Below are 27,355 nucleotides of genomic sequence, written 5' to 3'. Positions count from 1 at the left end.
GCTGAATGACATATCAGCTGTAGCTGCAGCATCTGCACAGAGTTTGATTGGCTAACGCTGATTTGTTTGTTTTTTTAAACAGGACAGCAGAGAGAGCGAGGAGATGGAGAGTGCAGCAGAGACAGTGAAGAAGAGGTGAGCATCTGACAGAGCAGAGCCAGTTTAAAGGAGCCTCACAAGCTCACACATGACAGCTTCATCAACATGGAGCTCTGAGTGTTTATTAAAGGATCATTGGACGCTCTGACACAGCTGACTGCAGCCTTTAGCTGTGAGCACACAGTGTCTCACATTTACATTCACTTCCCTGTCAAACTCAGTAACTTTAAACAGCTGCTGTTATCAGGTGAAGATAGCAAAGCTTTCAGGGCTGAGCCCCAGTGTTTCAGGATAATGGCCCCAGAGACCACAGTCACATATGTGGGGAAGGATTTTAAGTTTAAAACTTCCTTTAAGCACTAACAGCAGAGACGCACAAAGTCGCAGACAGGGAACAAAGTATTTTAGGTTTGTATTGTCAGATTATTTAATCATTATACTGAACAAATATGTGAAAAAGTAAAAACCTCTATTATGATGAGGTTATCACTACATTCACATGTCGTCGATGTGTTCTTTCACACAGATCAGTTTCAGTGTGTGTGGCCCGTACACTAAACCATGACACAAATTCATATGATGTGACACCCAGACTGTGTTCACTGTTTCTTTTGGTAAAATCATCTTCTCGTGTTTTTATAGAAAGATGATGGAAGAACCTAAAGAACAGCCAGCCAAAGCAGCTCCATCAGCAGGTAGGAGATCAGTGCTTTGTATGATGAGACGTATGGATGTATAGACTTCAGGCAGATTCTTTTTTGTAACTGTGATAAGTACATAAAATTCACGAGTTGTAACCTGTCCTAATCTTTGCCTTAATCTTTCTGTGGGACATTAATATAACATGAGAACTTCCAGTCTAAGGAGTTTGGCAGAGAAACAACTGGACTTTTTTGTACTTTGAACCCACATATGAGGTTAAAACGATGCCACCTTAAAATGAAACTGAAGAAATATTGAAACTGAAACAAATGTATTGAAAGTGAAATGATAGTGAAAAAACATAAATATAGAAATTTAAAGAAAAACTCACTGTTCATGTGGTTTTCACACTTACATCGTTTTTTTCCACGTACAGTTATTTTTTCAGCTTCAATTAGTTGGCACTGCTTCGGCATCTGAGGGTGCGCTTGAAGGGCGGGGCTTCAGAGCCACATATATGAGCCACATATGTTTGCGCACATTATATTGCTGACCAGTGACTGTAGAAATCATGGACGACCTAATATCTGCAGCAGCCGCAGTCATGAAGAAACTTGCGTATCTCTGAACGGCACATAGAGCGGGGACGCTGAGAGGAGGTCCAGCGTTTACCGACTGTTTCAAACTGACAGACTCAGGTGTTCTTCAGTGTCTGCCTGACAGAAGGACCTGAGAGCCGCCACAATATTTTTGGTAAGTGAAAGGTGTTTGTAAGCTAATCTGTAGCTAACATCCTTAGCTAGCTAGCTAAGATGGGCACTCGGCTATCGGCAAAACTTGTTTTGTAAAGTTTGTTTAGCTAACCCGTGCAGGTGAACGAAATGAACAGAAACGCACCGGGCTGCTCAGTCAGTAACTAACCACAGTTACTGTACTTTTATTATGAGTATTACACTGTAAGAGCAACAGGCTGCACTCTGCTGCAGCTCCTGTGCAGAGCTGATTATTCAATATGTGCAAACAGCAGCATGTTTTCACTCTTTTGCCACATCTGTGAGGATATTAACACATATTTTAAAAAAGGCTTGCACTTCAGTAACCCCTCATTAATCATTAATTACAGATTAAATAGCAAAGCCTAATATTTATGTACTCAAACCAAATACTTCTGCTTGGCAGCTTAAGTTAAAATGTGTGTTTCATTTTTCCTCGGATTACATTTTTAGCACTGACTCTGTGTATTGTTTTTACTAAGTTTGTTTCAAATATTCAGGTTAAATAAAACAGTCTGAATCATTCTTATTGAGGTAAGTTCACAAAGTTACACGTGCAGTACAGCTTACATCCTTTGAGAGGGAAAAAAGCATTAATATTTGTTATGATACCTCTGTATGTTGGTGACCACGGTGCAGCAGCAGACTGAACCAGGACTGAAACCTGCTCCGTCTGCTCATGTATGCAGATTCACATTCACAAAGCACCAACAACTCAAAGGTTAACATTATATTGGAAAATCTGTTGGTATATACGGCTTTAAGAAATAAACAGCTCGTATGTGAGCAGAGCTGAAGAACTAAAGAAATGTAAGAGAAGAACTTCAGATCCTGGGTGTGTGAGGACAGAAGGATCAGCTCTATTTCAGATTTGAGATAAACTTTATATTTCAGTTTGTGATGGTTCTGTTCTCTTTGTGATTACAGGAGCTGCCCTCAGATTCAGACCTCAACACCACCCAGTGACAGCAGACAGATCATCCAACATGTTCACATGTTAACTGCAGAATGAACTGATGCAAACAGTGCAAAGGTTAAAGCACCACATGTGCTGTAGTGAAAGCTGCAGCTGTTTTATTGATAAAAACAAAGTCAAAAGGATTAATCACCCCTGTATCATATGAATGTTGGGTTTTTCTCTGTATCTGTTATTGTACGATCTACTGTACAATATAAAGCACCTTCAGGTGACTGTTGTTGTGATTTGGCGCTATATGAATAAAATTGAATTAAATTGAAATGTAACTGTGTCACTATATATCAGCATTAACAGGACCTCAGCTTGGTGTTTCACAAAGCTGCTGATCTCAGACCTGCACAGCTTCCGTTTTAAACACTGAATGTACTCAGCTGCATGAAGAGCACGTTTGAGTTTCTCTGACACAATTAAATAAAAACTGATGAAGGTCAAAGGTCGTCACTTGTATGTCGAACTACAGACTTGTCATCTGGAATTCTTTCACAGTTTGCAAATTTGCAAATAGTGTGTTATTTACCATTAAGTGATTCAGAGTCATTCATACCAGAGTAACCAGAGAGGATAATATATTTTTAAATATATAACTATCCACAGGACTGAATATAATATCTCTAAGTAAAAGTCCAGAGACTCTGAGGATTATCCAAGTATTTATAACATTACACAAAGCAAAGTTCTCCATCACACAACGCTCAAAAAGAGATTTCTAAGCCGAGTATGCATCATTCTCAGACTCCTCTCATACTGCCAATAAACTCTTCCAGCTCCTCCTCCCCTCCAGGAGGCGCTACAGGAGCCTTCAGACTAAAACCAGCAGGTTTAGGAACAGCTTCTTCCCCACAGCTGTCACCCTACTGAACTCAGTCCCCGCTGAGCCTTTCCATCCACACTCACCTAACCCTTCTACACTCCTCCTCCCAGTGACCATGATCCTTTCATTATCAACATTCACCACGTTGGTTACTGCTGTAGTTTTAGGACACTGACATGGTGTAGTCTCTGTTATAGTGCCTACACTGTTATAGTCTGTTCAGAGAGCTACGCTTCCACTACTGTAGATATTTTCATAGCACTCTGTAGATCTGTTTACCTCACAGTGCTTCATCTTTATATATGTATATTTGTTCATAGTATACCTGTATACTTGCCCGTCTGCAGAGGTGGGTAGTAACGAGTTACATTTACTCCGTTATATTTACTTGAGTAAGTTTTTGGAAAAAAAATTTACTTTTAAAGTACCCTTTTTGCACGATACTTTTTACTTTTACTTGAGTACATTTGTGAAGAAGAAACGGTACTTTTACTCTGCTACATTTCCAAAATTTGACTCGTTACTTTTTAAAAAATAATTAGTTTAACACATTAGATAACATGCCGCCAGTGGAGTTTCCGGTAACTTTTTTACCAATCAGATGTGGCCATGGAGTCACATGACCAGCTTGAAACTGTGGCGGGCAGAGCGGCCCAAGCGTTTCAAAGTAGCGGACACACGGAAAGAAGACACACATGAAAACATGGCAAAGCCAGTTGTCTACGCTAGAGCTGAAGAGGATGAACAGCATTTTCCTCACATACAAAGAATGTTTCGCTTAAAGGCAAGGCAAGGCAAGGCAAATTTATTTGTATAGCACAATTCAACAACAAGGTGATTCAAAGTGCTTTACAGAGACATTAGAAACAAAAACAAATAAAAAGCATGATTTAAAATTGATTAAAACAAGCAAACAAACAAACAAACAAACAAAACAGTATATAAAATCAAAACAGATAAAATCAGAACAGTAGATAAAATCAGTAGTTAATGTAAGTTTTGAAATTTAAGCTTAAAGTGTGGATTTGGTGCTTTATTCAAATGCAGCTGAGAATAGGTGAGTCTTCAACCTGGATTTAAATAAACTGTGTTTCAGCTGATCTGAGGCTTTCTGGGAGTTTGTTCCAGATATAAGGAGCATAAAAGCTGAATTCAGCTTCTCCGTGTCTGGTTCTGACTCTGGGAACTGATAAAAGACCGGATCCAGATGACCTGAGGGATCTGGAAGGTTCATACTGGGTCAGGAGGTCACTGATGTATTTTGGTCCTAAACCATTCAGAGCTTTATAGACCAGCATCAGAACTTTAAAGTCTATCCTCTGACGGACAGGCAGCCAGTGTAAAGACCTCAGAGCTGGACTGATGTGGTCCACTTTTTTGGTCTTAGTGAGGACTCGAGCAGCAGAGTTCTGAATGAGCTGTAGTTGTCTGACTGATTTTTTAGGTAGACCTGTAAAGATGCTGTTACAGTAATCAAGCCTACTAAAGATGAATGCATGGACTAGTTTTTCCAGGTCCTGTTGAGACATCAGATCTTTTATCCTTGAAATATTCTTGAGGTGATAGTAAGCTGATTTTGTTATTGTCTTAATGTGTTTTTCTAAGTTTAGGTCTGCATCCATCACTACACCCAAATTTCTCGCCTGGTTTGTGGTTTTTAGATGTATAGATTGAAGTTCTCTGGTGACCTGTAATCGTTTTTCTTTGGCGCCAAAGACTATTACCTCAGTTTTGTTTTTGTTTAGCTGGAGAAAATTGTACGGGGCCTTGGTCTCCTGGTGACATTGTGATATATATTTGTGTGTCATCTGCATAGCTGTGATAGTTTATTTTGTTGTTGTTTATAATCTGTGCCAATGGGAGCATGTAGATGTTAAACAGAAGGGGTCCCAAGATGGAACCTTGGGGAACTCCACATGTGATACTTGTCTGCGCAGATGTGAAGTTACCTATTGATACAAAGTATTTCCTGTTTTCTAAGTATGTTTTGAACCAGTTTAGTACAGTTCCTGAAAGACCTGTCCAGTTCTCCAGTCGTTTGAGTAATATGTTGTGGTCAACTGTATCAAATGCTGCACTGAGATCCAGTAAAACTAAAACTGACATTTTTCCACTGTCTGTATTCAGACATATGTCATTAAACACTTTGGTCAGAGCGGTTTCAGTGCTGTGGTTCTGTCTAAAACCTGACTGGAAGGCATCGTAGTAGTTATTCTGTTTTAAGAAGTAACTGAGCTGTTGAGAAACTGCTTTTTCAATGATCTTACTTAAAAATGAGAGATTTGAGATCGGCCTGTAGTTGTTCATTTGTGTCTTGTCAAGATTGTCCTTTTTCAGTATAGGTTTGATTACAGCAGTTTTTAGTGATTCTGGAAACACACCTGATAATAAAGAAAAGTTGACGATCTGTAATAGGTCTGACTCTAAAGTCTTTGAGACCTTTTTGAAAAAACTTGTTGGCAGGACATCTAAACAGCAGGAGGAGGAGTTCAGTTGACCTAAGATGTCCTCCAGGTCTTTGCTGTTAATCGGGTGAAACTGTTTCATGGTGTTTAAGCAGTTTTTCGGTGGACACAGTACATATCCTGGATCTGCTGTTGATGTACCAATTGCTTGTCTAATTTTTTGGATTTTTTCTGTGAAGAATTTGGCAAAGTCATTGCAGGCCATGGTCGAATGAAGTTCAGCTGCCACTGACACAGGAGGGTTTGTTAGCCTGTCAACTGTAGAAAATAAGACCCGAGCATTATGGCTGTTTTTAGTGATGATGTCAGAGAAGTAGGACCTCCTTGCACTCCTCAGTTGTAAATTAAAATTGTGAAGTTTCTCTGTATAGATGTCATAATGAACCTGGAGGTTTGTTTTTCTCCATCTGCGCTCAGCTTTCCTACACTCTCTTTTTTCATTTTTCACCAGTGTGGAGTTTCTCCATGGAGACTTTTTCCTTCCAGAGATAACCTTCACCTTAATGGGAGCAATAGTGTCCATTACATTTAACATGTTAGCATTGAAGCTATTGACGAGCTCATTGACTGACCCTCTGGGCAGGTCAGGTGTTAATGGGAAGACCTGGTTAAAAATTGCACTACTGTGTTCAGTTATACACCGTTTTGTGATCACTGTTGTTGATATATTTGTGTGGGCTGAGATTTTACTTTCAAAGAAAACACAGTAATGATCAGACACGCCCACATCAGACACAGTAACCTTTGAAATGCTCAGGCCTTTGGAGATCAGTAGGTCAAGAGTGTGTCCTCTATTATGTGTGGCCTCTGTTACATGCTGAGTCAGCCCAAAGTTGCCCAGAGTGTTACTCAGGTCTTTAGTCCCTTTGTCCTGAGGGTTGTCCACATGAATGTTAAAATCCCCAGCAATAATTACACAGTCGAAATCAACACAGATCACAGACAGCAGTTCACTGAGGTCATTAAAAAAGTCTGTGCAGTATTTGGGAGGCCTGTAAACATTAAGAAACACAACTTTGGATGGGGCCTTCAGCTGTAAAGCCACATATTCAAAAGACTGAAAACTTCCAGGAGATAGCTGCTTACATTGAAATGATTCATTAAATAAGACAGCAACCCCTCCTCCTCTCCTGCTCACCCTGGCCTCACTGATAAAACTGTAGTTAGGAGGGGTCGTCTCGATGAGAACAGCTCCACTGTTACTTTGGTCCAACCAAGTTTCAGTTAAAAACATAAAATCAAGGCTGTGCTCAGTGATTAAATCATTAATTAAAAATGTTTTCCCAGCTAAAGATCTAACGTTTAATAAAGCCAACTTAAGTGTTTTAGAGGCATTACTTGTCCCCTCGTGTTTGGGAGCAGTCTGTGGCACACAAGGTATGTTTACTATGTTTAAAGATCTTTTAGAGTGCAGCTCTCTGTGTTTTGACCAGGCCACATGTCTCCTTCTGTCACCTAAAAGTACAGAGATTTTAAAACCTTCTAGTAAACAGGGTCCCAGCTTCTCCTGGGAAAAGTCACCACTGCCATAATCCTCGCAGCCCGGACCCTAAACACATCAGACTGTGGAGACAGAGCGTGAAGGTGGTAAGGAGGAACTAAGGGGGGCGAGGCTGGGCAATGTGACTTCGATTGCTCTGTTGAGGGCGGGGCTCGATGGCGAACCTTTGGCCGCTCTGGTGGGGGGTTTATGGGGGACAAAAAGGGATTGGGACGGGGGGTAGATCTGAGCCCAGCATTGACCCGCTCCATCATCTCCTCAGTGAATTTCAGGTGTGGGGAGGAGGGAGAAAGGGAGGGGGAGGAGGGTGATGGCCTGTCAGGGGTTTGGGGGACTGGGGAAGATCGTGGTCCCTGGTCCTGGTCGTTGGTGTTGTTGAGAGAGTTGGAGGCAAATAGGGACCCCTCTTCTTGCCTCAGATGTCTCTCCTTTCTGAGGCTCTTCCTGGGTGGGGGCAGATGGAGCTCCTCCTCAAGGTTTCTGCTGGGCTTTGTCTGTTCTTGGAGTACTGTTTGTTCCTCTTTATGAGATAACTCCTCGTTTATCTCAGCCGTGGCACCAAGCACATATGGATGACGTATGGAATAAAACAAGTTGGAGGTGAACAGTTTCACCCCTGACTTGTTAAAATTAAATCCATTTTCTTTAAACAGATGCCTGCGTTCCCAAAAAATATTAAAGTTGTTGATAAAATGCACCGAGTGGTCAGTACATGCTGATATAAGCCATTTATTCAGTGTAAACAACCTGCTGAATCTCTCGTCTCCTCCTCTGACCGGCGGTACAGGTCCACTGATGAATACAGCTGCATTCAGAGAGTTTACAGTATTTAGTAATCCAGTAAAGTCCCGTTTCAGAACCTCCGACTGTTGTTTGGACACATCGTTTGACCCTGTATGCAGAACAATGTTTGTCACAGTTGGATATTCATCTGCAATTTGAAGAATTCTCTCCTTCAGGTTGTTGACCATATCGTTAGGAAAGCAGAGGACTTTAGTGTTCTTACCGCACATCCTTTGTACATCCTTTACGGCAGAGTCACCCACAATCAGAGTTTCAGGCCTAGCCTTTAGCTTTCCCTGTGGTCTTTTACTTTTCAACAGATTTTCAGACCTTACTTCGTTGCTTTTAGATGGATGGTTGTCCGATATAGATCCAGGGTCCTTTGATAGTGGAGCAAATCTGTTGTGCAGTTTCACATTCAGTTGTTTTGGAGGTTTGTTGTTAACCTTCCTATTCACTGTTGTCCAGTCCTGTTTCCTCTCGTATACAGGGGTAGAAGAGCTTCTCTGTCTCGTAGGAAGTGAAGGCCAGTCGGTTTCAGAGATTTCAGCTCGCTGTGCTCTGCCCGTGATACGTCCTCCGCCTTCCAGGAGACATGATTTATGTCTTGGTTTTGCACCAAGACAGTCCAAGGGGGGATTATCACTTGAGGATTTAAAATAATGATGCACAGAGTCTACTTTCTTGGTCATGTTATCTGTGCTCCTTAGCTGTGTACTAGCTTGCTCATCGCCATTGTTTTGAATCAAAGGCAAGGTTGTTTCATTTCCACACAGTCCATTTACCTCCACGTTTACTTCTAAGCGATGAATTTTTGTCTCCAGTACTGCAATCTTCTGCAGGAGGCTGTGGTAGTCATCTGTGGAGAGGGAAGGCATCTTGTTGCTAGTTAGCCTAGCGGTTAGCACCTTTCCAGGCTATTGGGGCTGTTCGGTGCCCAGACACTGTAATCAGGCTTCAGCTGTGTCTAGGCCACAGACACACGGAGCGCTGAGGATAAGGTAACTATAAAAATGTTGCTGTTTCTGTTAAGAACACTTTAGTCCTAATGATCTATAAGTGTCCAGAAACTATCGCAGGTAAGCTCATACGGAAAAAAGGGAAAAAATCAGCATAAAAATCAATAAAAGAAGAAAAGCATTTAAGGAGCAAACAGATGACGCGTCCACACTCGCAAAAGATACCATTGGGTAAAAGCAGCACAAAAGAGTAGCTATGTCTTCAGTGAGAGCCAAAACAAACCAACTTTTCAGCGTGAAACAACTCAGTTCATGTAACCTGAGGAAACTGTAAGTTTTCTCTAAATATCTTTTAGCTGTGGTTAGCTGGATGTCAGTCTTATGTTACAGACGCTGTGTCGAGCTTGAGCTGCGAGTCATATTTTCGGCGCTACATTGTAGTGAGATAAGTTTGTGGGTATTTTGTGCAGCTTCAGCTGTCCTTTTAACTGCTCGCTGGTTAGCTAGCGTGAGCTATAAGCTAACAGCTAGCATGGTTAATGACGCTAGAGTTCCACGCACATGCAAACAGCTCGTCTCTACTGCTTTAACTGTTAAAACAGAAGACAATACTGCAGCTGACAGGGTTTATTATGTGAAACAGCAGCTTGTTTAGTTTAAACAGTCTGCATTAAGCTGGGCAAACACTGTGCGATTTTTTTTTTTCAGTCGCGTTATTCAGCTCCTGCTCAAACTGTACAATTAAATCGCAGAGGTTAGAAGTTCATAGGTCACGATGCAGGGTCTCACACTATATGGCCTGATGCTCTGATGCGACCCGAGTGCTCAAACTGTGCCTTCATAACATGAAGCTTATCATACAAAATCTGTCCCTCGCTCTCCCTCTCTCTGTCTTACAGACACACACACCATCAACTTTGCTAAATTACTAATGAAAAACATTGACCAGGCAGCTGTGATTGAGTGGCAATGTCCATCCAACTCTTTTCATGGTTGTTGTAGTCATAATAATTTTGTGAGGCCACATTGAAAAGTGTTGGATACAGAAGCGTAGTACGGAAGCGTAGAGCCGCCACCCAGGCAAAAGAAAAATAGAGCTATGTCACATTATAACGTGAAAAGTTTATTATTATAGTATACTATTGTTCTAACAATATACTTTTCATGTTTGTACAATATACTATCATTTAGGTACAATATACCTATTACAATATACATAATTCTCACGTTCGTACTTGCACTCGTTCTTATTTTAAACTTAATCTGGAATGCAGGATATGAATGACAAGATTTTGTTTTTCATATTTTTCATTATTTTTCAGTTTCAATTTTTTCTTCGGTTTCATTTTAAGCTGGCATCATTTTAACCCTACACACCCTAAAATTTAGTATTTGTTGATGAGATGTTGAAGTGTTAATTGAACAAAGTTAAAATACAGTGGAACCCCGACTTACGAAATTAATCCGTTCCCGAGGGTCTTTCGTAAGTCGAAAATTTTCTTAAGTCGAAACAGCCATTGCACCTTTTGAGTGAGGTGATGCTAAACGATAGGCTAATTGCTAACTAGAACAACAATATGTCGTTCAAGTGGAACAGCGAAGCACGAGTACGGAAGCCAAGGGGTTGTCACATGATTTGGAAGGCCTTGTGGGCATTGTAGGCTCAGCCAATCAGAGCCAGCGGATTTCGTTACACCGGCATTTTGCCGTACCATGGGCAGAAATATTGCCGTTCATTGCCTTCGTAACTTGAATTTTTTGTTAAATGGGGTATTCGTAAGTCGGGGTTCCACTGTATTTTTCACATGATTTCGACTGAGAAGCATGTTTATGTCTCTTTCTTCTTCCTGTAGAGGAGGAGCTTGCCAGGGTACGGTCAGCCTTTGCCTGGAGGGTAACAATAGAAATCCTTAAACTGCTCCTTGAGGCCCTTGTAAGTGATGGTATCTTAAATAAGTTGGAGGAAGAATCGATACTGGAGGGGAACCCACTCAGAGCAGACAAGGCACGCAGCTTGATCGACACAGTGACGAAAAAAGGAGACAAAGCATGCAAGATAACAATCAAGCATCTTCAGATCAAAGATCCTTCTCTTTTCTCTCAGCTGCGTTTGAACTCTGATCCATCTGCTCAACAAGGTGAGGTCATGCATCATATACCATGAATAAAAATGGTCACCTTGCAGTTTGTTGAGATGTGAAAGTGAAACCTCAGAATTCATTGTAAGAAAAAGGAGAGGGCAAGAACGTCATTCTACGACGAATGTTTGGATTTGTTACATGCCTGCAAATGTATTTTCTAAACTACATGGAGGAATTTTGATGATCGTCATAAACGTGTGAAACTACTTAGATCTAATGTGAGCTGTATTTAATTAAACACAAGTGTTCTTTACTTTTAAAAACCATGCAAACTGATTGCCTTAAAAAAGAAAAGTCACAGTGTTTCTCTAACAAGAGGACACTCTTTAAGGATCGGTCATTTGACTTAAATGTTTAATGAAAAAAATGCCACATTTATATATAATAAAGTAAAGCACATGTTTTGTGTGGCCAGAAACGGTTTACATTGTCTTTCGCCATTGTAATATATGAGAAGAATTAATGAATCTCTCTCAGATGCTTCTTTAAATAACATAGCAGTGGGGAACGTTATGACACTTCAATGTTGTTTTTTTTTGGTTACAAAGTTTGGAGAAGAGGCACAGAAAGCATAAACCTGTTTAGCCTGCACATGTTGGCATCAGGTACATATGAAAAGCTGCAAAGCAATGCAGATGTGGAGGTTCAAAACATTTAATGTGGCTGTTTTCAGGAAATACATTTAGGAATTCCTGTAGCGCCTTTTTGATGAATTTCTGGAAGAATGAGTATATTAAAAACTAAAATGTATGATAGGCTCAACAAAGGGCAAAGTATGTCAGATAGCTCCTTCAGACCAGATTTGTATTTTTCCTTCTTTTTTCCTTTTTTTGATTCAGATGCTCTTCAGAAGTGTCAGCCTAAACTTAAGTCTGTCTTGAAGAAGAAGTTCCAGTGTGTGTTTGAGGGCATCGCTAAAGCAGGAAACCCAACCCTTCTGAATCAGATCTACACAGAGCTCTACATCACAGAGGGAGGGACTGCAGAGGTCAATGAGGAACATGAGGTCAGACAGATTGAAACAGCATCCAGGAAACCAGACAGACCAGAAACAACCATCAGACAAGAAGACATCTTTAAAGACACACCCAAAAGACAATACCTGATCAGAATAGTGCTGACAAAGGGAGTGGCTGGCATTGGGAAAACAGTCTTAACACAGAAATACAGCCTGGACTGGGCTGAAGACAAAGCCAACCAGGACATCCAGTTCATATTTCCATTCACTTTCAGAGAGCTGAATGTGCTGAGGAAGAAAAAGTTCAGCTTGGTGGGACTTGTTCATCACTTCTTTACTGAAACCAAAGAAGCAGGAATCTACAGCTTTGAAGACTTTCAGGTTGTGTTCATCTTTGATGGTCTGGATGAGTGTCGACTTCCTCTGGACTTCCACAAAACTACAATCCTAACTGACCCTAGAAAGTCCACCTCAGTGGATGTGCTGCTGATAAACCTCATCAGGGGGAAACTGCTTCCCTCTGCTCGCCTCTGGATAACCACACGACCTGCAGCAGCCAATCAGATCCCTCCTGACTGTGTTGGCATGGTGACAGAGGTCAGAGGGTTCACTGACCCACAGAAGAAGGAGTACTTCAGGAAGAGATTCAGAGATGAGGAGCAGGCCAGCAGCATCATCTCCCACATCAAGACATCACGAAGCCTCCACATCATGTGCCACATCCCAGTCTTCTGCTGGATCACTGCTACAGTTCTGGAGGATGTGCTGGAAACCAGAGAGGGAGGACAGCTGCCCAACACCCTGACTGAGATGTACATCCACTTCCTGGTGGTTCAGGCCAAAGTGAAGAAGGTCAAGTATGATGGAGGAGCTGAGACAGATCCACACTGGAGTCCAGAGAGCAGGAAGATGATGGAGTCTCTGGGAAAACTGGCTTTTGATCAGCTGCAGAAAGGAAACCTGATCTTCTATGAATCAGACCTGACAGAGTGTGGCATCAATATCAGAGCAGCCTCAGTGTACTCAGGAGTGTTCACACAGATCTTTAAAGAGGAGAGAAAACTGTACCAGAAGAAGGTGTTCTTCTTTGTTCATCTGAGTGTTCAGGAGTTTCTGGCTGCTCTTCATGTCCATCTGACCTTCATCAACTCTGGGCTCAATCTGATGGAACAACAACAAACAACCTCTACATGTTTTAAACGATTTAAAAAGAAAAATAATTTAAAATCTCTCCACCAGAGTGCTGTGAACAAGGCCTTACAGAGTCCAAATGGACACCTGGACTTGTTCCTTCGCTTCCTCCTGGGTCTTTCACTGCAGACCAATCAGAGTCTCCTAGAAGGTCTGCTGAGACAGACAGGAAGTGGCTCACAGACCAATCAGGAAACAGTCCAGTACATCAAGAAGAAGCTCAGTAAGAATCTGTCTGCAGAGAAAAGCATCAATCTGTTCCACTGTCTGAATGAACTGAATGATCGTTCTCTAGTGGAGGAGATCCAACAGTCCCTGAGATCAGGAAGTCTCTCCACAGATAAACTGTCTCCTGCTCAGTGGTCAGCTCTGGTCTTCATCTTACTGTCATCAGAAGAAGATCTGGATGTGTTTGACCTGCAGAAATACTCTGCTTCAGAGGAGGCTCTTCTGAGGCTGCTGCCAGTGGTCAAAGCCTCCAACAAAGCTCTGTGAGTACATTTGTACTCATGTCTTTACTTTTAACATCCAACTGTGTCAATAATTTATTTCACCAGGCTTTCTGTCTTTGTATGAATTTGTAAAGTTTTGGGATTTCTCCAATACAACTGTGACCTCTTTGATGCCTCCAGAACTCTGTGAACTCGAGACGCTGGATTCACCATAAACTCTGATCATCACTGCTGCTGTTATGTTATCAGTCTTTGTTTAAACACTTAGGCTGCATGTGCCTGATGTTGTGATACTTCATATTCACATGCATGCTCCTAGATACATTTCTACTGCAGGTCTATTTTAGTCACAAATGTTGGTGAAACACTTGCGTTTACATGCATGGTGGGTCCTGCATTAAAGAAAGCATTTGAATTACTCAGTGAATCCTGGCAGCCAGAGAAACATCCTTAGTTCCACTTTAAACTAAACTCTGCTTCGGTCTTCCACAGTGTGTTTGTTGTTTCTTTGTTGTTGTTGGCCTGCTCTCTCCTCTCACTCCAATCTGGTTGCAGCAGATGTTTGTCCCTCCCTGAACCTGCAGACTTGGGTGCAGCACCTCAGTTCATCTTCAGTCTGAAACCAGCTGTTGGAGCTATATCCCCTCAAGCACACCTTCCCTGGTCATCTCTGCTGTGGTTGCTATAAAATTTAATCTTGATTTTAAAAAAAGAACAAAAAACCTCAAGTCAGACTTGATGCCATTTGTTGGCAGCATGGTGCCTGTTTGTCTTTGATGATAAACTGCAGCACAGTCTAAAGCAAACCTTCTGACTTTATTGACTTTATGCATGTATATATTCTTCCTGTTCACCTTGGACACACAACAGCTCTCTGTTTGTTGTGATTGGATCTAGAACAGCCAACATATCCTAATCTAGATGATTTCTAAGGTGGTATCTGGGAGGAAAAGTTAAAATCAGCTTGGATGGCCTGTACTGTATGATGGCCTTGGTTGCACCACATTGATAGCCATGCAGGGTGGTTCACTCCTTGGGCAAGAAGACCGAGGAGTGAGCCACCCTTGGTCAAAGCTTGGTCATTCAAGCTCACTGTTTTCCCCTTGTTGGTTGATGATAAGTATTTTTTTTACCTGACTTATAGTCGTCATTGTCTTCAAATTAACTCACACACTGCTGACTGCTGTAGCTTACCTGGCTGAGCAGGTGACCCATGTACTGAAAGTTAGAGTCGTGACTCCAGGGCCTGGTTTGAGTCTGCCCAAGACCATTTCCTGTGTTATTCTCCTCACTTCTCCCTCCCTTCCTGTCTTCTTTGTCCTATACAGTGAAGATTCGGGAGACAGACACTATCTCTACTTTTAAGATTAGGCTTAAAACTTTCCTTTTTTCTAAAGCATATAGTTAGGGCTGGACCAGGTGACCCTGAATCCTCCCTTTGTTATGCTGCAATAGATGTAGGCTGCCGGGGGATTCCCATGATGCATTGAGTTTTTCCTTTCCAGTCACCTTTCTCACTCACTATGTATTAATAGACCTCTCTGCATTGAATCATATCTGTTATTAACCTCTGTCTCTCTTCCACAGCATGTCTTTATCCTGTCTTCCTTCTCTCACCCCAACCGGTCGCAGCAGATGGCCCCGCCCCTCCCTGAGCCTGGTTCTGCCGGAGGTTTCTTCCTGTTAAAAGGGAGTTTTTCCTTCCCACTGTCGCCAAAGTGCTTGCTCATAGGGGGTCATATGATTGTTGGGTTTTTCTCTGTATCTATGAAGCGCCTTGAGGCGACTTTTGTTGTGATTTGGCGCTATATAAATAAAATTGAATTGAATTGAATTGAAGACAAAAGGCCTCAAGTTGTGAAAACTCTTCCCCTTCATCATCTTCCATCTCTCTCATCTAAAATCTCCAGTATTCTCTGAGTAGAGAATCTCTTCACAATCTTGAATGATTGATTGTGATGATGATGATGATGTACAAAAATGATGATGTACAAAGCATGTCATACTGGATGGCTGCAACAACCAGAGTTTTACCTACCTTTGGTATTTCGTGACAGCATGAGCGTAATATTTACTGAACAGAGTCGTCTTCTGTAATCTTTTCAGATTCAGATTCAGAACACTGTATTTATTTTCAAGGGGCAATTAGGATACTGAGCTTTCCAACCGTACATACAATACACAAACATCACATTGGGGAGACGGGTCAGGCTAGGTAGCTGGCCGGTCAGCTGCTAGAGCAGCGACCCGGAACCGAACAGCAGAAAATGCACAACATCAGGAAAGATGAGGAGAAAAAAGAACTCCTCCCAGACTGAGCTCCAACAGGGAGATCAGTTTGAGAACAGACAAAAAAAATGACCTTAGCACAGAGCACATGAAAACTCTTAATGCGCCATAGAAACACATGACAAGCAACAGGGATGGGTAAAAGGTGAGAGACAGCCGGTGTAGACAGCGCACCCGGGCCTGCAGCATTTGCGCTGGTCCCCTCGACCCACCGTCTGCACCGGGAGGGGATAAGCATGCTTAGGATGGGAAGGAACAGTCTAAACACCGTCTGTTATCAGGGTGAGATTTGTTATGTTCAGCTCCAGCCTTGAGACCACAGCTGGCGCCGGTATGTTAGCCGCATAAAATGATGGTGGCTTTCTTTGGTGCGAACAACTGCATGTCAATTTCACAGCTGATCTAACAGTCCGTCACTCGTCTCTCAATCTCCCGTTGGAGAGCCACGAGCTTCTCCGAGAGGTTATTGGTTTTGCGCTCAAAGAGCAAAGTCTGAGAACTCACGACCGCCATGAGCTTCTTCAAGATCTTATCCGTGCTGCGTTCAATGAGCCCATTTTGAGAAGTCACGACCCGTCCCATTGTTTCAGTCACAGCGGGCAGCCTTGTGGGGGTTTGAACAGCTGGTTCTGCTTTCTTTAATCTTCAATAAGCCAGGGCCAAGCCAGTTCAGATCAGCAAGAACCCTTTGCTGCTGTGAATGTCCGTGCTGCTATATTTCAGGATCAGGCTCTAAATGTACAAATGGATCTGAGAAGATTTCCAATCATGGTTCTACTAGATTTACAGTTTGTTTTCATGTCTTCTGACTCAGATGGTGGAGCAGGTGGAGCTTACAAGGAGTAAGTGCTGCTATAGAAGAAGAGTTGTGTTTTAATGAAGCTATTTAGTTAACCAATAATTGTAAAATCATTTGGTTCATGACCCCCTTGGCGGACTCTCCCACAGGGCTTAAATCTGGGACCATTTGACCCTAGAAATAAAGAAGCTTCTTGGATGAGAGGTGAAAGGCGAAACGTCTTCAAGAAACTTAAAGAAGTCCAGATGCCTTTTTTTTTTAGATGACTGCGAACCTTCACAAACACTTCAGCAGTGTCACTTTCAGAGCTACCAGTCCTTTGCTACAATCACAAAGCTCTTCATTGAAATCAATGATATCAAAGCTGGAATCAAATGAGTCCAAGTCTTCTGCTGATTCAGCATCACATTCATCTTTGCTCCTTGTTCTGCATCCCCACCATGGACTTCATTCCTTTCAAAGCCAGCCTTGAGTGTCCTTCATTCAGCTCATCCTCTGCTTTACTTTTACACCTGATTTTAGCTGCTTTTCTTCTCTCCCTCATAACAAGACAGCTTCTTCTGACTGAGAACATGTTGGAGTGATTTACTAATCCAGGGCTGATTTTTGGGGAAAATACTTCCTGTTTCCAAAGTAATCCCCATTTTTCCCAGAATGAAATGTAAGTAGAAATAAATGATCTAAGTGAGAACATGAGCCTTTAAAAAGGCTCTTCTGAGGCTGCTGCCAGTGGTCAAAGCCTCCAACAAAGCTCTGTAAGTAAATATGTGATCATAGCTTTAGCTTTTAAATGTTTATTCTAGTTAACACAGATCAGGTGGAACAACTCAAATAAAATATCAAAAATATTAAGTGGTCATCGGTACTCAGTTTGTTCAATACTGAATACAATGGAGCACACATTGTCCACGTTTCTGAAATATTTCTGGGTGTAACTGTCACCAAAGTGCAATTTAGACCTGGCCTGTGGTTGTTATCTAAGTGATAATCATCAATTCTACTAAAACAAATACAAAATAAAGAAGTTTGACACATTCTGTTGATATCAAAAGCACACTGAACAATTCAGTGTTGTTTTACTGCTGTTCTCTCTTCACTTCTTCTCCTCTGATTCTCTCCACATGTTGCTCTGCATCAGTGCTCAGTTTCCTGACAAAACAAGATGAAATATTGCTAAATATAATAGTATCTCATTACGCTTCAACATAAGTGTTTTATTTTTGTAATTGTTTATCTGTTATTTTTCAGACTGAGTCACTGTGACCTGTCAGAGAGAAGCTGTGAAGCTCTGGCCTCAGGTCTCAGCTCTCAGACCTCTAATCTGAGACAGCTGGACCTGAGTAACAATAACCTGAAGGATTCAGGCGTGAAGCTTCTGTCTGAAGGACTGAAGAGTCCACGCTGTACACTGGAAACTCTCAGGTGAGATCAAGCATTTTTCTTTCATCAACTGACAGAATTAGCAGATTAATAATAAGGCAGTCCTCTAATAAGAGGAGAAGTGGAGGTGTTTTGAAGGGCAACATACTCTTATGTTAACAAGACAGGAAGTAGTTCCTGGGAACTGCTTCCTTTGTTATTGTCTAAGTAGAAACATGATGGTGAAACAGTGATGAGTTTGCAGAGGTGAATCCACAGCACACAACACAACAATGCTGTTGGGTGCTGAAAGCAGACTTCTCACAGATTCTGAGGCTGCAGGTTTCATCACTGTCCAACCAAAATTCACTGAACCAGCAGTAAATGAACGTCCAAAACGACGCTTCATGTTTAAAAAACAGATGATCAGGGGGATTTGTGTTTACATCTTTTTTGTGTGATCTGTTCACCTGCTGTTTCAGCTGTTTGGTGGTTGTTGAGATGGTTTTGTGAACTTTTAGCTGAGATTCTGACGTTTCTGTAGATACCACACATGTCTAATTACTTTGTACAGCATGAATGGCCATAACGAGGTTTTTAACAGTAAGAAAAGTTGTAAAACTTAAGAAAATATAATTAAAAGTCCAAAACCTTCTACGTCTGGTGGCTTGTGGTAAGGAGCAGATCAAACGAGTAAAGAATTACGTTATAATTATAAATGGCTTCAACAGCACATTCAGGTCTGTGAGACTCATTCAGACACTGAGCCGTGGCTCTGTGCTACATGCACATATTTCTGCATCTCTGCCATTCAGACACACTTTATATATAGTTTATTTTATGTAGGATTCAATACTGAACTGTACATTTAGTCTTTTTAAAGGCAGCAAGTTTTATTCAGTGTTTTCATAAAAGCCTTATTTCTATCCATTTACTGCTATTAGGAAGAACACGTGAGGTTTAAGACCTGGACCAGTTTGAAACCTTTTGTCCTCCACAGTGGAAAATGGGTGGAAATAAAAATGGGTCTCACTTTAGCCAGCTCCTAATTTTATCAGTTCTGCTCTCAGCGTCTCCTGTATATCTCCTGTATAAATGTTGCACTCAGCTTTGTGGTCTCCAATATCACTGAAATGCAGCCAGATGCTGCTCATTTTGCCTTTTCACTCTTTCCTGACACGCTTGCATTTCAGTACAGCTCCCATTTCTCTGTGTACTGGTCTCTACCACTACCCTTGCTGTCTATGGGACATTTCCGTCCTCTTTCACATAATGGTATGATCCCAGTCTGTCTCTTAAAGTGTTTGGCCACATGGTTTGCTCATCAGAATAAAACCTCAGCCGTGCTCACATTGATTATCAGCAAGCCTGAAAATTCATCAATATTTGACATATGAAATTATCTCAAGGCCTGGATTTGGCCCACGGGCCATATGTTTGACACCCCTGGTTTACACAGTTTGGTATTCAATGTACAAGTGAGCTAGCTCTCAGCTAACTAGCAGACAAGCTAACTGCTGGGACTGCGTCTTTCTAACAAGAGCGTCAGACACTCAGACTGGTTTCCTTTGTGGATGATGATGTGTTCTCACACTGATCCTTCATGCTGATGCTGCCATCCACCCACTGCTCCTGGATTCCTCATCATCATCTCCATCAGCCCTCACAATACTCCACCTTCTTCAGCTTCATGTTCAGCAGCCTGGATGGACAGTAATTCTTTCCATGGGTTATGGTGGGACATTGAGAGCTGAAGTCAAACAGCAGTGAGAATGAAAGACTGATTCATTTCTATTTAGTCTTGTGATGTGCAGCTTTGTTCAGAGCATTAAGGCCCAGCAAAGATTACTGAGGTCACAGAGTCCTGATGAAACCTGTGTGCTTATAGAAACTGAGACCAGATGAACCAGAATAGAAGGACATTAAAATGAAGTGTCAGCTACACAAAGGCAAAGCTATTCAGTTGTTGCTGTGAGTTATTTAAATGGAGGATGGAGTCAGACTTTAAGCTGCTGGACTCAGTCACTATATCCTGTTGTCCTCATAGAACCTGGACACACAGACTCACCTGTGACACAGTGACACACAGTGTGGGCTACACACACATTAGAAAGTGGATCAGTCACACTTGTGCAATCATTTGTTGTGCTGGGAAACCATGAACACTTTGAATCACATTAATGGCTTTGTTACAGCAACATTCAATCATGAGTTCAAAAGTAGTGCATTGTGTACTTATTTTAATAGTACTGCAGTATGAGAAGTGCAACATTCAGTGTGCAGAAACAGATCAGGTGCTTTCTAACAGCAGTGTTCCCTTTAACACAGCAGCAGTTCAAATATTTCTGTCAGTCTGAGCTGAAACATGAATCTAATCAAATATCAAATCAAAGTTCTTTGCCTCTGCCAGGACGTTAACATTTGATCTAGTTTTTTACAAAGTTCCCTCAGCGTCCAGAGCCACCAACATACCTTTGATCAACAGCAAGTGAACATTTATAAATGTGTGTTTGCAGAACAGGAAGCAGCAGAACTATTGTTCTGTTATCAGGCAGCAGCACAAACGCTCATCAGCTCATTTACTGTGCAGGACTTTGAGTGTGTGAAGTGTGTGTTTGTGCTGGATTTCCTTTGGAGAATCTCAGTCAGAAACCAGACAAAGAAAAACTCTTTCAACAGTCCAGGTTGAGTTGACAACATGAACTGCATTTATCTTCCTCTGACTGACATGTTCTTCCTCCTCTGCACCGAGCCAGCTGCTAAGACTCACAAGCTCATTGACATTTTCTGATGTTAAAGAAACTCTCTTCTTCTGCACAATATGAGCAGCAACAGAGAAGAAGCTTTCACAGGTACAGATGTTGCAGCTGTGGCCAAGTACATGTGCTGCATGTTGGAGCAGCACTCTAATGGACAGGCCTCTGTACTGATGGTGGGCTCTGCTCTGTATCCACCACACTGTTCTCAGCTGAGTCTTCCTCCTGTTCACACTCTGATCAAGCATGTTCACGTTGTAACGCCGTGGCTTTCGTAGTCTCTCCTTTTTCTACAGCTCATGTGTTCTTCTTGTGATGCTGCGTCTTGAGGCTCATACATGCCGTCATTTGTTGATCCTAAGAACGTTCCTCAGACCGACTTCTTCAACAACAGATAACTTTAGTTGTATCAACACTGCCTCCTGGAACAGTTTAAAATGAACATGTCAAAGATCTGTACCTGTCTCCATGTTTCTGTCCCCGCCCCTTTCTTTCTGTCCCGGTCATGTGAGCGCTGCAGTAGTGTTAGGCCCACCCTCAATGCTCCCATTGGCTGAGATGCATAATGACGCCCATCTCAAGCCAGCACTGATCAACATCCCTCCTGTGACCCATGGCTTTTATATTCAGAGCCAGTGAGCACTTTCACAATAATCATGATTTTAAAAACTGTGATTAAAATAATTGCTGACGTTAATCAGTTAATGAGTTAACGAGATAATAACAGGTTAAGTTGCCCTAATAATTAGACTTTGATGACAAACTGATGTGATCTCCATGTTTCCTTTGTTGGACTGTGGGCGAGTGTCAGAACTGAATGTACTGAGTAACATGTAGAGTTTAAACATGTGTCAGTTCCAGTTTTAGAGCTCTAAAGTGCAGCTATCATGTTAGGAATATGTTAGGAATAGACAGGAACACTGAGCACACTGAGGTCAAATCTTTATTTTACCACTCGCTGCATTCTTGATGTTCATGAATTCAGCAGCTTCATGATTGTCTGCAGCATTAATCTCATATTTCCATTAAAGTGTTGAATTTGACTGTTTGATGTTCTTTATGATCTCTGGCACCAGTTCATCTGTAGGCTGAGCTCAGTCCATCCATTTAGTGAAATGATGTTTAAAGGTCTCCTTGTTCTGTGAGCGTGCACAGATCCTGAAGCAGAAAGCCTGGGTTACAGAGAAATGATCATCACTGTGATGATGCTCATCATCTCTGACTGGGATTTGAGGTTTTGTCAGAGCAGCAAAGAAAGCCTGGCTATGTTGGACTGGGTGTGGCAGCAGCTCCCAGTTTGAGTTCAGGAGACAGACACCCTCTCTACTTTGAAGATCAGCTTCAAACTTTCCTTTTTGATAAAGCTTATAGTTCGAGCTGGATCAGGTGACCCTGAACCATCCCTTAGTTATGCTGCTATAGGCTCAGGCTGTTGGTGGACTTCCCATGATGCTCTGCTTTCTTCTCCCCTCTTTTCTCTCCTGATGCTTTTATATGTCACTACTGCATGTCCTTAACTTTTGTCTCTCTGTTTTGTTCTTGTCTCTCTGAGCTCATCTCTTCTCTTTCCCCTCACCCTGCAACCAGTCATGGTAGATGCTCCTCCTGGAGCCTGTTTTCACTGGGAGGATCTTTGTGTCAAAGGGAGTTCTTCTTCCCACCATCACCAAGTGCTGCTCACAGTGGAGGCGGTTACCTTACACTGTTAAACAGCTTCAGATGACTGTTGTTGTCTGTTGGGTATTGTCACTTATAAATAAAGTTATAATGGATGGATAGATGTTATTGTGACAAAGAGAAAACAACTGTTGACAGATAGATTGTTGTTTTGTGTGTCTGCAGTCTGTCAGGCTGTCTGATCACAGAGGAAGGCTGTACTTCTCTGGCCTCAGCTCTGAGCTCCAACCCCTCCCATCTGAGAGAGCTGGACCTGAGCTACAATCATCCAGGTCCCTCAGGAATGAAGCTGCTGTCGGCTGGACTGAAGGATCCAGGCTGGAGACTGGACACTCTCAGGTATGGAGAAAAAATCTGATAGAGGAGGAAGAGCTGGAAACATTTCCCGTGTCTTTCACTCACTTCCTGTTTGTTTCCTGCAGATGACACATAAACAATCACACATGCAGGAATATTTTCAGGGACAGACACACTAGTCTAGCTGGATAGTTCATGGATATTTATGTAGGGGTCTCCAAGGAGTCTGTTTGCAGGAACATTTAGGTCACAGGTGTACCTGATATAGATGCCAGTGTACCTAATAAAGTGTCAGCTAACATTTGGAAATGGAAGCTTAAATAATGACAAACTGTACATTCACAGCTGAATTCACAATAAATTTGTTCTGAAGTGCACATTTTTCTGTTATTGTTCTCAAACAACAGAATGAGAATGAAATATTGATTCTAACAGGGCCCATAAACAGCATTAGCTTAGCAGCATTAGCTTATCAGAGTTTCTATCATGGTCACAGAAATCTTTAGCAGAGAAAAGTGGCCTACTTAGCAATAACTGCTCAAGTTGTATAAAGAAAGGGAAAACAGTATTAGCATTAGCTGCTAATGGCAGCTTACTTAGCATAAACTCTTCACATCTTTATAATGCAAGGGAAAGGAGTCACTCATGGAAGCCTATTTAGCATTAACGTCTCACATCATTATAAAACAAGAGAAAAGGGTATTAGCATAAGCTACTAATGCTTATTCACCTCAAATTAGCTTTAGCTGCTAATGGTAGCCTACTTAGCATTAACTCCTCACTAATATAATGCTAATTCATATCAAATTAGCATTAGCTGCTCATATTGTTATAAGGAAAGAGAAAACAATATTAGCATTAGCTACTAATAGTTATTCAGCCCTAATTAGAATAAGCCTCTAAAAGCAGCCTACTTAGCATTAACTCCTCACATCGTTGTTACCCAACGGGAAAGAGTATTAGTATTAGCTACTATCATTTTTAATAAGTAAGAGAAAACAGTGTTAGCATTATTGAATAATGGTAATTCACACTAAATTAGAATTACCTATTTACAAGAGCGTACTTAGAATTAGCTGCTCACATTGTTAAAAAGTAAGGGAAAACAGTATTAGTATTAGCACATAATGCTAATTCACGTCAAAGTAGCATTAGTTAATAATGGCAGCCTACTTAGCATTAACTGCTCACTAATATAATGCTAATTCACATCAAATTAGCATTAGCTGCTCACATTGTTAAAAGGGAAAACAATAATAGCATTAGCTGCTAATAATTATTCACCTAATTAGAGTTAGCCCCTAATGGCAGCCTAGTTAGCATTAACTCCTGACATCGTTATAATGCAGGGGAAAAGGGTTACCATTATCGGATAATGCTAATTTACATCAAATTAACAATAGTTAATAATGGTAGACTTCGTATCACTAGCTGCTGTCATTCTTACAAAGCAAAGGAAAACAATATGAGCATTAGCTGCTAATGCTTTTTCATCTAAAATTAGCATTAGCAGCTAATGGCAGCCTACTTAGCATTAACTCCTCACTAATATAATGCTAATTCACGTCAAATTAGCATTAGCTGCTAGCATCAGCCTACCTAGCACTAGCTGTTCACATTGTTAAAAGGGAAGAGAAAACGATATTAGCATTAGCTACTAATAATTATTCACCCCTAATTAGAATTAGCCGCTAATGGCAGTATACTTAGCATTAACTCCTCACATTGTTATAATGTAAGGGAAAAGAATTAGCATTATCTAATAATGTTGACCTTGGCCCACTGGAAAAGTTCAGAACTAAAGATTTAGGAGTGTTTCTCGATAGCTCTTTCTCATTTGAGAAACAAATAAATTCTGTTATTAAAACCAGCTGTAAGGTTTATATTGTTGATTGTCATTTATACTTAGAAATATTTACTCATATATGCTTAGAGTTGTATAATCGATTGCATAATGATAGAGGATTGATCCTTAGTAGTGTGTAAAGACTCTGTGTGCCTTCCAGAGTGCTCTGGCATGCACACACCACTTGGGGCCATGAGAGAGGTCGTACCCTCTCTTACTGATTTATGGTGTAGGACAGGGGTCTCAAACTCAATTTAGCTGGGGGCCGCTGCAGGCAGAGTCTGGGTGAGGCTGGGCCGCATTAGGTTTTCTACAAGAAAGGCATGGTTAAAAAATTCCAATCTTCTCAAATCTCTTTATTTTTATTTTTTAACACAAAATATGAAAAATAAATAAACAAATTAAGAATTAATAAGAAAATAAATCAATCTGTAAAACATAAATAAAATAATAATAAGATATTTTTAGTCAGTGAACTTGTGTGTTTCTTTCAGTCTTCTATATCTGCTGTGTTTAGATTGAAATGTCTGTATTAACAGTTCTATAACCTTCTTCTGAACATGAATGGAACACTGTAGAAAATGAACTGTTCTTCTGAACATGGCTTCTCTTGCCTACTCCTTGCTGCTAGAGACTAGAGATGGCACGATACCACTTTTTTATGTCCGATACCGATACCAATATCATAAATTTGGATATCTGCCGATACCGATATGAATCCGATATAGTGTTTTTTAATCAACAAAACTGTTTTTTAAATATCTTGCTGCATTTTGTATAAGTTCATACTCAAGTTTAAAACAACAACTACACTAAAGCTATTCTGTTATACCTGTATGCAAAAAAAATATTTCATAGTTCAGCAATACTGATCAATCTAATAAACTTAGACCTACACCATCCTCCCTATTCTGGTATTTTAAAGAGTACTTAGCGTAAATATTAAGCAACCTAACTAATAGGGTTCCAACTCCCAGCAACAACAAAAATAAATAAATAAAAAATAGGGAACCACCCCTCACGCTCCACCTCATGATGCTTAATCGACGTAATCAACCTTAATTTGATGCAGTGTGAATAAAAATGCACAGAAATCAATTATTTTTCAAGAAATATTAAATAGATTCAACATCTTTCTTCAACAAAATTGCAGACTGCACAGATGGTACCTTCCCAAAGGAAAAAGTACTATAGCTTACTAGGGTATATATATTAGACTTAATAGTCACTATATACAGTAATTGACTTCTATTCATTTTACATCAAATTAAAACTTTGGGTGTCAGATAATTATTTATTAAAAGCTCGACATTTTAAATGAGAATAAGAAAGAAAAGTATGTCTTTGTGCCCCCTTTTCCCTGTTCATGCCCTATCGGCCCCCCTGGCTAAACTTTGCTAGATCCGCCCCTGCACAGTTACCAGCGTCAACTACGTAGAAAAAGATCCTGGTGTAGAAAGTAATATTAAATAAATTGTAACAACAGCTGATCAAGCTTAAACGTGCTGCTGTTGTTCAGCCGCTGGTTTCCTCTTTCTGGTGCAAAGTGGACCAAAAACAAACAAGAGAGACGGACTCGAGACGGAAAAGCCGATCAGCTGATCATTAAGCAGTTTCATGATTGAAGTAGCAGCCGGAGAGCGAGAGGCAGTCGCTTGTTAAGCTTAACGTGGGAATGCTTTACAAACATTCAGAGATGGACTTACACACTTGCTTTACTTCTCTCGGGGATAACTTTGTCGAAGATGAAATGCCGGGTTGCTAGCGAAGCTCCACATGCTATCCAGACCACCGACAGGTCCTGCATGCCACAGCCGCTCTATCACGTGATGCATACTGCTCCGACGAGCTAACGTTCTGAGGTGAGTTACGGCGTGTTGCAAGTTTTGTGAGGTGCTTTCGTGATATTTAATGGATCGGATTAAATTTTTTATTTTTCTCCGATATCCGATCCAGTAATTTAGGTCAGTATCGGACCGATACCGATACTTAATATCGGATCGGTCCATCTCTACTAGAGACCTGGCAGCGTTTCCTCTCGCATAGCCGAGCCAGATTTGGCCTGAGGGAGGAAGCAGTTGCGACCCTCAGTATGTCTTGAAGATGATCATCCGTAAGTTTGGATCTGTACTTGGACTTATTGAAGTTCAAAGTGGAGAAGAGCTTTGGGGCGATCGTGGCTCAAGAGTTGGGAGTTCGCCTTGTAATCGGAAGGTTGCCGGTTCGAGCCCCGGCTTGGACAGTCTCGGTCGTTGTGTCCTTGGGCAAGACACTTCACCCGTTGCCTACTGGTGGTGGTCAGAGGGCCCGGTGGCGCCAGTGTCCGGCAGCCTCGCCTCTGTCAGTGCGCCCCAGGGTGGCTGTGGCTACAATGTAGCTTGCCATCACCAGTGTGTGAATGTGTGTGTGAATGGGTGGATGACTGGATATGTAAAGCGCTTTGGGGTCCTTAGGGACTAGTAAAGCGCTATATAAATACAGGCCATTTACCATTTACAAGTATGTGCTACCAAAAAGGCACATGGTCCGCTTGAACATTCGGGAAAGCCGAGGGAAACTAGGGCTCAATCCTCTCAAA

At 41.4% G+C, this 27,355-nt stretch overlaps 3 protein-coding genes across 4 annotated transcripts in view; 2 read left to right on the top strand and 1 right to left on the bottom strand.

Annotated features, from left to right (window-relative positions):
- The window catches only part of LOC146606895 (protein NLRC3-like), a 597,012-nt gene that overhangs the window by 503,265 nt on the left and 66,392 nt on the right, over positions 1 to 27,355 (top strand). The window contains exons 12-13 of one of the 2 annotated variants that reach the window (XM_085349307.1): positions 18,091 to 18,264; positions 22,800 to 22,973. In XM_085349307.1, the coding sequence (XP_085205433.1) occupies positions 18,091 to 18,264; positions 22,800 to 22,973 (348 nt within the window). The remainder of the gene's footprint in view (positions 1 to 18,090; positions 18,265 to 22,799; positions 22,974 to 27,355) is intronic. The other variant, XM_085349313.1, reaches the window with a different exon arrangement.
- On the top strand, positions 104 to 13,797 carry LOC146606898 (protein NLRC3-like). Its single transcript, XM_085349340.1, has 4 exons — positions 104 to 135; positions 742 to 794; positions 10,866 to 11,150; positions 11,993 to 13,797. The coding sequence occupies exons 1-4, from the start codon at positions 104 to 106 to the stop codon at positions 13,795 to 13,797; spliced, it is 2,175 nt and encodes a 724-aa protein (XP_085205466.1).
- On the bottom strand, positions 7,252 to 8,353 carry LOC146606899 (uncharacterized). The gene has a single exon (XM_085349297.1). It carries the CDS (start codon positions 8,281 to 8,283, stop codon positions 7,252 to 7,254), a length of 1,032 nt encoding a protein of 343 aa, XP_085205423.1. The 5' UTR covers positions 8,284 to 8,353.

Source organism: Diplotaxodon limnothrissa, unplaced genomic scaffold, assembly GCF_057381915.1.
Source record: "Diplotaxodon limnothrissa isolate DT_005_m unplaced genomic scaffold, D_limnothrissa_male_GT1.1 unmapped_scaffold_4, whole genome shotgun sequence".
Classification (NCBI taxonomy): domain Eukaryota; kingdom Metazoa; phylum Chordata; class Actinopteri; order Cichliformes; family Cichlidae; genus Diplotaxodon; species Diplotaxodon limnothrissa.
The sequence above is the reverse complement of the archived record's forward strand: the minus strand, read 5'-3'. Positions and strand labels throughout refer to the sequence as shown.

What these genes read in the sequence shown, in the direction of transcription:
- LOC146606898 (XM_085349340.1), top strand. Translation starts at nt 104, where the DNA reads ATGGAGAGTGCAGCAGAGACAGTGAAGAAGAG. An exon ending in GCAGAGACAGTGAAGAAGAG is followed by an intron (nt 136 to 741) that starts GTGAGCATCTGA and finishes GTGTTTTTATAG; the next exon opens with AAAGATGATGGAAGAACCTA. An exon ending in CAAAGCAGCTCCATCAGCAG is followed by an intron (nt 795 to 10,865) that starts GTAGGAGATCAG and finishes TTCTTCCTGTAG; the next exon opens with AGGAGGAGCTTGCCAGGGTA.
- LOC146606899 (XM_085349297.1), bottom strand. Translation starts at nt 8,283, where the DNA reads ATGTGCGGTAAGAACACTAAAGTCCTCTGCTTTCCTAACGATATGGTC.